At 43.4% G+C, this 11,667-nt stretch overlaps 1 protein-coding gene across 2 annotated transcripts in view; it reads right to left on the bottom strand.

The window, feature by feature from the left end:
- Positions 1 to 3,931: 3,931 nt before the first annotated feature.
- The window catches only part of STX8 (syntaxin 8), a 175,774-nt gene continuing 168,038 nt past the window's right edge, over positions 3,932 to 11,667 (bottom strand). For both annotated transcript variants that reach the window (XM_073310277.1, XM_073310278.1), the window contains one exon: positions 3,932 to 5,011. Coding sequence is in view for 1 of the 2 variants with exons in the window: in XM_073310278.1 (XP_073166379.1) it covers positions 4,944 to 5,011 (68 nt within the window). In the remaining variant the exon portion in view is untranslated. The remainder of the gene's footprint in view (positions 5,012 to 11,667) is intronic.

The raw sequence follows: 11,667 nt of genomic DNA, 5'->3' as shown, positions 1-11,667 counted from the left end.
ATGCGGTCCCACCAGTCTGTGCTTGTTTCTCGGGCCCAGAATCAGCGTTCCACAGCATGAGCCTGCCCCATTGCCACCAGGATGTCCAAATTGCCGGGGCCCGTGCTTTGAGAGAAGTCTGTGTCCATGTCCTCATCACTCTCGGCACCGCACTGCCGTCGCCTCCTCGCCTGCTTTTGCATGTTCTGGTTCTGCATATACTGCATGATAATGCGCGAGGTGTTTACAATGCTCATAACTGCCGTAGTGATCTGAGTGGGCTCCATGCTTGCCGCGGTATGGCGTCTGCAGGAGAGCAGGGTTGCAGGGGAAGCGGTGGTTGGATGACCAGTTTTGCAGACCTACTGCACCGTCTGCTGCCAGGACACAACAGCTGAGTGGGCTGCATGCTTGCCGTGGTATGGTGAGACAAGAGCAGCCGAGCGGAGCTGCAGCGGAAGCGGCCCTGCGAGACCACCAGGAGAGCAGAGTGCCAAGGAAGCAGTGGATGACGACGGTCGTATAGAGGACCTGCAAGGTGGATTCGTAGCATCAGGAAAGCAGAGTGGCAGCGGAAGTGGTGGATGACGATGACAATGGTTGGCAGTCCTACTGCACTGTCTGCTGAAAGCAGTATGGCGCCCACACAGAAAAAAGGCGCAAAACGATTGTCTGCAGTTGCTTTCACGGAGGGAGGGGCGACTGGCGACATGTACCCCAAACCACCTGCGACAATGTTTTCGCCCCATCAGGCATTGAGAGCTTAACTCAGAGTTCCAATGGGAGGTGGAGATTGCTGGAACTGTGGGATAGCTACCCACAGTGCAACGCTCTGGAAGTCAACGCTCGCCTCGGTAGTGTGGACACACTCCGCCGACTCCGCCCTTAGATATACAATGTGCTTAATGCCTTAATGTGGGGACACACACAATCGACTGTATAAAATCGCCTTCTAAAAGATCGCCTTCTATAAATTTGACCTAACTTCATAGTGTAGACATACCATGAGTCAGCACAGGGCACTTTGCTTATCACATTTCAGGCTGGTACAGAAGGAAAGGAGAACTCTCTACCTCTGCAAACCTGGTGAGATCCCTGGGGATGAGCACCTGGGGACTGAGGTTTTATTGGCCAGGATGCACGTGGAACAGCTGACTTGGTCCGCCTGGATGTCGAGTTTCCTAGCGACGAGAGCCCAGGGATTTGGTTCCCTTTCAGGTTGGGTACGCTTGAGCAGGGTTATGCACTGTATTAATTCATACCAGGGTGGGCTCTTTTACTCTTAGATTTTTAAGGCCAGAAGTGTCCATTGTGATAATCTAATCTGGCCTCCTGCATAGCAGGCCTAAAATCCCCACCTAATAATTTCTGCATCAAGCCCATAACTTCCAGGTGAGCTAGACCACCTCTTTTAGAAAGCTATCCAGCCTTGATTTAAAGACTTCAGGTGATGGAGAATCCACCACATCTCTAGGTAAATTGTTCCAATGGTTACTTACCCTTGCTATTAAAAGGTCCCTTATTTCTAGTTGAGTGTATTTAAAACCAAATTAATAAGCATGTTGAACTGCACTGTTTTCCCCTTTGCTGCTAGGGGACATTCAAGGCATTGGTTTCCAACTCTAAGGTCCTAGATATAGCTTCGGTCCTGGCTTTGTTACAGGTGACCTCTCTGTCTATGCACCCACTAAGCTAAGCTGCTTTGGCTCATCCTCCCCTAAAATGCATTCCTGGGAGATTGGAGACAGAGGGTTCCCAGCTGTGAGATAAGCTCCCATCAGCCACCAGGCCCACTGCAGTTGGGGAGTCTCAACATGAATGCACAATGCAAGGCATACCTCTCTGATCAAGCATGACTCTGATTATATGGACCTTTGCTGGGGATGGTGGTGGTTGGCTTATGATGGGCTGGCATGGCTCTGTACAGGGAGTGAGGGTGTCCTTGGTGTCTACTCTAGGCAATTTAAACCTGTTGCTTGATTTTAATTTGTGTCACGTGCCCAGATGCCACAGCAACCAGCTCATAAAATTCATTAAATAGAATAAATCGAAAATGCACTGAACTCAGACTGATCACACTTCACACTCTTCAGTTCCACTCGCTTGTAGACAATGAAACCAGTCTGTTTATTTTAGCCTTCCCTTCCAAAGAGCAGTAAAACAGAAAAGGTTTCCATCTACACCATGAAAGCCCTGCCAAATCCACTTCTCTCTTTTTTAATAAAACTCCTCACCCACATGCCGTGTTTAATGTTACTTAAAGGGCAAATCTAGGGACCTCTTTGTTAAATATTTCTACAATAAGACTCACTGGTTCTCCTCCTTCCTTATGCCCCAGAAATTTTGTCCCCCAAGAATACAACAAATCAGAGAGCGCTGTTTAAAAAGCCCCTATAGAATGGACCCAGAACGTTGCACAGAACAGTAGCACAATTTATTCTGACCAGTGTATCCAGGGATTTCAAATAAAACCTGAATTCCCCCCCGTAAATGGCAGTTTTAATTAAAAGCCAGGTTCTTCAGGTTCCTTAACGCAGAAACTGCTCGAATGCAGATTTTAAACACAGCAGCAGGAACCATAATTATTCATTTTCAGCTGGAGTGGCTGGGTTTAAAAGCTCCATTTGCACTGGAAAAAAGTCAAGCAATAAGCTCACTGAGAACTTCCTGCAAAACGTGCAGTGGTTAAACGGCCTGCCGCTTTCTCCTCCAGCTGTTTGGATACAGAGCTCCTTTCCAAGTGACAATGAGCAAACAGGCATGACCCCTAGGCCTAAACAATTCTGACTTAACTGACTCTTCAGATCTTTTAAGAAGAGCCTTTCCCAGCAATGCAGGATGGAGGTGCACTGAGTCCTTGGGTTCTACTGCACAGAAGACAAGGTATTTGTCACTCCCTAGTACATGGCTGTGTTTATCCCACTTCCCTTGGTCGTCGCCAGGTTAAAACTCACTTAATGGTTTGTTCACCTGAACTATTCCTGTGTACCTGCCTCCCATATCATTGGCTACCCAGACACTGAAACATCAACAAGGAGTGCCATACCTCAGGCTGTGAAGAGCCAGTTGGAAAACAGATTTTCTGCCCCATGGAAAAAAAACAGAGTTTGAAATTTTTTTCATCCCAAACCAAAATTCTGAAAACATTCATTTCAGGTCAATCAAAACTTATTTTGATTTTGACCTTTTTTAATTTTATTTTCTATCAAACAAAGAAAATTTGGAATGAAGAGTCATTTTGAAATAACTCTTCTAGATCCATCCAGCTTCCAGAGTTACCTGAGCACCACGAAGACCACCATCACAATGAGCACCATAGTTTCAATATATGCTCCGGTGTGACTGGCTCAAGGAGCCTGAACTCTTAGGTCTGGGTTGAGGCACAGTGGCAGAAGATGCTGTTGCAGAAGCTTAACAACAACAATACCTAGTTCTTCTAGAGTGATTTGTATCCATAGATTTCAAAGTGCTTTACAAAGGATAGCAGTGTCATTATCCCCATTTTACAGATGGGGAAACTGAGGCATGGAGTGATTAAAACGACTTGTGCAAGGTCATGCAGCAGGACAGTGGCAGGGCTGGGACTAGGACGCAGGGCTGGGACTAGGACCCAGGTCTCTTGAATCTCAGCTCTACACACCAGGTTTGCACTGCTGCTACCCACTACACTGGGTTTGGGAGAGGTAGGGTTTTGATTGCTCGTGCCAAGAATTAAATGCATATTTATAATTGCACATATTCCATTTTTAAGGATTAAGACACGTGAGCACCAGCTTGGGGCTGAAAAAAAACATTAAAAAGTACAAAAGAGACATTTCAAATGAAACCGGAAGTCTCTGGAATCAGTTTCTTTCTCTCCTCAATATCAATCTCTAGGAAACAAACAAAAGACTTTTAAAATATTAAGACATTATTGGAAACAATAAAAAACATGCCAATAAAAAGCAGCATGTAAATGGATCAACTTTTATTCAGTGTTATTATTGCTCTATCAGTTCTGACAATTAAGTTGGCACATAACAAAATAATAATTTTTGGGACAGCAATGAGCATTAAATACTTTTTTCATTTTTTTTTAATACTCATAATATTTTCCTTTGCAGTTTTAACAGTTATGAAAAATTATAAAAGAAAGCTGTGCAGATCTCTGATCTTGAGACTAGTCTATTCTCTGTATCAGGACTTCTGCAGTTAGTCAGTTGGGGTAATTACCCTGGAGTACAGTTAGCAGAAAGACACTTTTCTCCCTTAGGAACACACATTGGGCAGTTGGGCTTTCCACTGTTCTACACCCAGTTGTGTTAAATGTTGGAAAGACCCACTGCTGTTTGCATTTCTCTCTGTGCAGAACACCATCAGTAATTCTCTCACAACAGCCAAAGATTGTCTCATACTTACTTATGTTTGTAAGGTACATCTGAGTCCCTATATTCCGTTCTACCCTCACCAGGCTTTTCATTCTCGAGCTGTGCCTGCTCTCTGACCCTCCAACTTCATTGAATTTTAGTTTAAATCAGTTCCTTATAACTTTATAAGATGCAAAATCTTGGTTCCAAAGGTCATCATTTAGCAAGCAAGGGGGAAGTCCACACATATACCACACAAGCTACGTAGGAGCAGTATACAGTATATTAAACCCTCAGGACGACTGATCTCTCAACAAAAGGGGCAGATTGCTTGCTTAGAGTCAGTTGCACTGAAGGGTAAATCGCTTAAAAGATGCAGCTAGTCCAGTTGTGTCCCTCTGAAGTACAAAACCAAGGAAGGGAGAGAGTCCTTTTGAAGTTCAAATGCTCCAAACTAGCCACAGCTCTCTGGCTGTGCATTGCATCAGAAACGTTGTCATTCTAATACTGAGTTTACTTAAGACACAAAACGTGTTTGCAATGAAGTTGTTCGCATCTTCTGAAGTTGGCCAGCTCTGCTGCTGCTAAGTGGCATCTCTGGTGGTCCCCGCATTTGTGTTAGTGTGTTGGCCAGACGGCAACCACAGCTATCGCAATCAGCAACAACACAATCACCACCAACATTCCTGAAACAGACAAAGCAAAATTAAGTTACCGTCTTCGTCTTATCTGAAGGATTTTTTTTGAAAAAGGAAACTTACTTTTTGAGTCCGCTTACATCACCCTAAACAATAACATAGGGTAGAAACTCGGCTACCCAAAGTTTTCAATTCTAACTAAAACCAGATCATTACATGTTAATATATGTATAGAAATCAGACTACAAAAATCATTTATGAAAGGTAGTTTGCTTAAAGCTATCAGGACTGACACTGTATATTTGGTCTCTGGTTCTGTCTTCCCAAGAATAATTCAACTATTCTACAGGTGAATGATTAAAAAAGTCACCACACAACTTCAGCCCCTGTCCTGAAGAGGGACACCAGGTTATCACGACACACTCCAAGCAGTCCCATTAAGTTAGTTAAAAACATGCAGGATTGGTGAAGTTTAGTAGAATTTACGGAATCATAAATTAGTTCTCTCTCTCTCTAAGACAGGTGAGTGCTAAAATTTAATAGGAAGATTGCTGCCGGGATGTAAATAATTTGACTACTACAAGGCAAAGTTATTTGCAAAGCAAAAAACCACAACAAACCTGTGCAAAACAAATCTGACTTAGGAAAATGAATGGCGGTGAACATTTTAAAAAAGAATTTGAGAGCGCAAACCTGCTGTGTGTAATATGCTGTACATTACTGGGTTTACAAAATGTTATGACAATTTACTAGCTCAGGTGCAAAACTCAGTCTTAGCAGGAGGAGAGGGACAAAACTATTCACATATTAAAAAGAAAAAAGATTGCTCTAGGACAATGACAGACTAGAATTTTGCAAGCCCTCTGCATTTGAGTCTCACAAAGCTCTCTCTCATTCACAATACAGACTGACTGAAAGCCGGAGATAAAAGGACAGTGGTTTTCCCAGACCATGTTTTGTGATATCTTGCTAGATGAAGCTAACTCTGCTGCAGTACTCTCTAACCTCCAAAACATAAGGGAGATAACCTGCCCCTCTTAACTGAAATACAAGTTTTACATCTTGCAAATGGAGTGCATCATTGCAAATTTTGGTAATAAACCCTTCTCTTTCCTAAACAATGACAAGTCCCCTAGCATTAGAACACCTGGCAAAACCTCCTGGATAGCTTCACAATGTCCTATGCATTTCACTCAACAGAACACCACACACCGGCTTCCCCTCAGATTAAACCATCTTTGAATTATTAAACAGACTTTTTTTTTTTTTTTTTAAAACATCCGCACTAAAGTATCCCCTTTAGAGTCGGGCGAACCATATTAGGGCTCAAAGAGTGGAAAAAATGTCCCTTCCATTTGGTCTGCTAACAGATGACTATTACTCAACTACTTACAATATTTACAAGTCCAGCTCATAGCAATTAAAAAGGATGTATTAAAATAAACTTCTTTTTCCAAAGTGGAAAGGATATTAGACATGGCTCTTCATAAATAGTGTCATGTTTTCTGTGCAGAAACAGCTTCTATGCCAGTGGGCCATATTTTTTTCCAGTGAAATGTGGTTGCCACCAACTTTACTTTTCATCTGAATTTAGAACTAGTACCACGTGCCCAGTCTGACCCGGTCAATATCTCACAGCACTAGACATGGATTTGGCTCTTCCTAATAAAGTTGTTTGTTAAATTAACACACCATAGAAGCCAATATTAGCATGCTTCCCCAGTGATAAACAAGTCGACTATTGTTGAGAGTCAAACATGTTTAATTTAGCCTAATACTTGTTCTTGGCCATCAGCTCTTATTCTAATTGGGAAACTCTTGGAATAATCATAAATCTCAGGGTAGATAACACATTCTTTAAAGAGCTGTTGGTGCTGCATGGGAAACCATTCTGACCGAGAATTTCAAAGGAGCCTATGGGTGTTAGGCCCCAAAACACCCACTGATGTTCAAAGGGGGCTTAAACCTAAATTCCTTGAGCACCTCTCCCCATCGTGTTCGTTTACACAGCAACCAATGACCATGTGATGGAGCACTGCCATTTCACGGGGGAATAAGCCACAGGGCCAGAGGAGTTTTTAATTAACGATCCTGTTACCGTACACACACCCCTGGTACGGACTACCACGGAAGAGAAAAATGGAAGCAAGCGATCCGTGCAGAGTAACTCACACACAACCCTTCCCAACAATTTCTACACAGCGTCTGCTAATTTTTAAGTGGAATTGGTCCATGAAATTTACTGGCCATTCCCCATCCCTCCCCAAATGACCTGTGATAAGAACTGATAGTGCTGTTGGTCACATACAGCACGGTGAGACAAAAATGGCTGAAATGCCGGCAGAGTACTCAGGCAACACGTGACTCTACCTCTTCTGTACATGACATGTAAGCCCTCCCAGCTCTCCCAACACTAGCCAACACCAGCATTTGGAGGAAGAGCAGCTGTCGAGAGCTAAACCCAGGCAACACTAAGGAGAAGCCAGTACGAAGAGAGAAGTGATTCACAGATCCTCCCTCCCTGATCAAGAGCATCTGCCTTCAAACTATAAGCTGATCCACAGCGTTGGGGTCCTCTGGGTCTTCTTAAAGCTACTGGATACTCCAAAGATCCAGGATGGCAAACTGCAACGCTGCCCCAGCCACCTGAATCACCACTGCCCTGGTGAACTATCCATTTGTGACCTTCAGCCTTGATTATCGCAACTCACATCAAATACTGGAGCCACATGCCCCGAAAAAAGCTCCAGAAGAATAAAACATTCCAGCCTGTCAATTTAACTGCACTGGTTGTCCCTGACACATCACCCTGGTGCTCTGCCCTATGCACGGCTGCCCATTTAATAGAGAACCTTGCTATAGTCAAAACCCTCCCACAGCGTTAGCTCTAACTACCTAAGAGATCAGCTCTCCCTCCATAACCATCATCTCCCATGACAGCAGTGCATCACTGAAGCCATGAGCCTGTCAACAAACCAAGTCTCATAAGGGCAGGAGACAGACATAAGCGGGAGCTGGACTTAACCTATGGAATTCATCTCTGGAAAGTGAAGAGAGCAGCCCTGAGCCTCACTGTGTACAGAACTGAACACAAAACTCTTCTCTTCTACTTGTCTTTCCCTCAGTAACTTCCTCTCCCCGACAAACACCTCTCCCCCCCCCCGCCCCAAGAATACAGGGGTGATTCTCAGCTAACATTTAGCAAGCTGAGTCCACTGGAGCTATGCAGACTTGCACCAGGTAAGACTCTGGCCTGTAATCAGGGAACTTGCTCCCCAAGAAGGAAGAGAGAGATTGATGGTTGTTATTTGTGATTCTGGAGAGGCACTGAGGACTTGTCTACACTGTGCATTAGTCTGCACTACAGGAGTGTAAAATCTAGTGTGCACTAGAGTGTCGTGCACTAACTGTACCCTGCTGACACACATTCCAAGTTCCCTAGTGCATGTTAATGTAGATATTCCAGTGATGGATGCTAAACATGAGCACAGATATAGGTAGAGAGAGATATTTGTTTTTCCTCTGTTAAAGGAGAAAGAATAGTGCATTTAACCAAACCAATTAACCTGTAAACTTGTACTTTGACCATTAACTTTCAAAGGCACCAGATGAAATTTAGAATATGATACATTTTAACCATGTTTGAACTCAGTCTCCATTTTTAAAATGTACTGTACATTTTGGGGTGTTTCTCTCTGACGGCATGGTTAGGAGTGAACGATGCTGCTGGAATTGGGAGAAATAAGGCATGTAATTATAGTGAGACACTTTGCCTATCCAATATGTTTTTGCGCTGTCGGAAAAAGTTTTAGAAGGTCAAAATCCTCAGTGCAGTTTTGATGTAACTGAATTCAGAGATTTTAGCAATTAAGAGACAACTGAGATTGGTTTCTTGCAAAATACTCTACAGGTATGAATTAGTAAGGATACAAACTAAAATTAATTGGACATAACTATTCTGTGATAACTCCCAAGTAAATGTGTTTATCAACAGAATTATTATACAGCAGGATTTCAGGAAAGCAGAGGATTAATCAAAATGTTGCCAACATGCAATAGGAGCATGACCAGGAGATTTAAAAGAAAGTGAAATACAATAGCAGCAGAGCATGATGAAAAATAAAAAAAATAAGTTTTGCCCCTTGAAGGAAACTGGTATACATAAAGTTAGGAGTTTTGTTTGGAAACACTAAAGTAAGCAGCAGATGACCATGTGCATCATCAACAAATACTTTTAAGCCTATATGGAGTAGACGATTACAAGGATATGGATTTATAAAGTTGTTTTGTGCCCACTAAATTGCAAAATGTGTGACATGCTTTCATAAATAATCTCATTGACACGATTTGACAGTAATTACGCACTCTAGATTCTCTGCCTGTTGGGCTTTTCTTGCTTCAGTACTGTGAAGTGTAAACATCCCATCACTAAGGAACATCTCAAAGAAAGTTCACATGAAAAACTCAGTGATGAGGTAAGCAGGACTTACAGAGAATGGAAGAAACAACAGATGCATATGTGACTAGTATGAGATATGCTGATGCAGACCTTCGTTTAACAAGCTTACAAAGAGGAGAAGGTGAGAAATGCAAGTAATAATCTGCATATAATCAATGGAACAAATCAGCAAACATGAACCACTGGACAATGGACAGCTATTTTGTAGTTCCTTAGTCTGATGAATTTAGAACATGGATGCTGCTGAAGGTTAGCCAATCCTAGAGATGTAGGGAATCCAGAATGCTCTCTCTCAACATGCGCTCTGTCTAAATCTCGCAGCCATTAGCGAGGGGAAATGCTACGCTACAAGACTAAGCTTTTGAATCTCCACCAAAACAGGAGCTCCAGTTGTATTTTGGACAGCACACAAACTGGATCCACCAGGATGCTCACCCATCCAAGAGGGGCAAGGATGAATTGAATACTACATGTGCTGAATATCAGGGGAGCGAGCGGGTTCACAGGTACTAACAGACCATAACCTGTGGGCTGTGAGCTGATAACTCTTTGCTAGCATGCCAGGCACAGCTACAGAAAACACCAGCCTGTCCTTCCTTCACTAGTGACTGAACTACAGGGTCCTTCTCCCCACTCTTTACTACTCCACCTAGGGAGTGAAGATCCCCTTCACCCTTGGGAAACATACCCACTTCCCACACACAGCCCCAGAGCAGGTGAAGGTTCGCTCAGGAACCCCTCACTTCCCAGACTACAGGCGAGGGGAGTGCATCATCCTGGCAACGGCACCCCGGCTCCTGGGAGAGCAGACTGCGGAGCAGGAGTCAAAACTAATGACAAGTTGGGAGACCCCTCTGCACCTCAGCCTCTCTTTTCATGAGGCAGCCTCATGCCCCATGGAAGCCCTTCACCTGGAGTGCACTGAGATGCACCCTGGGGCATCTCAGAAACAGAGTTTGAGACAGTGGCAGCAGGAGTGTTTCGGTCCCACTATAGAAGGTCAGGGGAAGAACAAGCATAGCTTGCTGCCACTTTGTAGAGACAGGGAAAGCCCCATGAAGACTAAAGTTCTTTCTGTGGTAGGAGAGGCAAGGAGGAGGGCAGTTATGTCACTGTCCTGCCTTCCTCCCTCCTCCCCCCCCCCCCGAAAAAACTTCTGTAGGGAGCACTTGCGTCAGTTGGTAGATGCTATGAAGATAGTAAGTAAGTGGGGGTTTGGGAAACTGGAGGCAACTGTGATTCATTCTGGTATGGTTTATGATTAGGATAATCTTGCACTGATACACTGTCTTTAACCTAACACACTTAGAGAGATATAGAACCAATACATAGGAATCACTTCATCCACCACTGAAATGCAGCCACCTCTGGGATGAAACTAGGCAACTGTTTAACAGCACACACGCAAGCACCACAAAAAGCATCTGCAAGGAGGCTAATATCTGTTCCATCTGAAATTGTAGGAGGAATTTCAAGAAGGAATGTGATGGGATTTAGCGGGACATTTTAACATGCTACTTGTACGTAGAGCTGACTGAAATGAAAATTTTTTCATAATTCTTTCAGTAATGGGTGTATAAAAATTTCAAAATATTTTTAAAAACTGAAAGAAGCCATATTAAATTGGGTCCTTTTTGAACCCTTTAATATGGAAACAATTTCAATGTGTTTTTGTGAAAATAGTTTTTTGGACCAGCTCTACCCCACTGATGACTATGATCAGATATTAACAAGCAGCAGTCAGGGCTGTCCATCTTTTTCAGAGGAGCAAACCCTTAGCAGTACAGAGACACCTGCTGATCCAGCACCAATGCCAAAGGGTGAAAGACACTGAGTGAAATCTCAGCACCTCCTCTGAAGAGTCCCATTCTACGATACACTTTGGTTAGTTTGTGAGAGCTCATGTCCTGAGCTGAAAAGTGGACCAGGCTGCAGGGCCTGTTTGTACATGTAACTTTACAACATCCACGCAAGAGTTTCAAGTATGCTGGAAAGATGAGTAAAGAAATACCAGCTAGAGAGCAGAATGAGACCATACAATTATTTTCCCCATTTATAACCTAATCAGGATTTAGCGCTACCCTCCCCCTACAGAGCAGTTTGTCTTATTCAGTAAACGACATTGTAATCTGTCTTAAAAATGATAATGAACCACATTAGTTTCACCGGCAAATGCCTACTGCCAGCCAAAGCCAAGAATCACTCGTCAAGAATCTCCGTTACTCCTGCTGCCTTTTGGAATGGA

Source organism: Lepidochelys kempii, chromosome 14 (assembly GCF_965140265.1).
Source record: "Lepidochelys kempii isolate rLepKem1 chromosome 14, rLepKem1.hap2, whole genome shotgun sequence".
NCBI lineage: Eukaryota > Metazoa > Chordata > Testudines > Cheloniidae > Lepidochelys > Lepidochelys kempii.
This window is presented reverse-complemented; position numbering and strand designations above follow the sequence as displayed.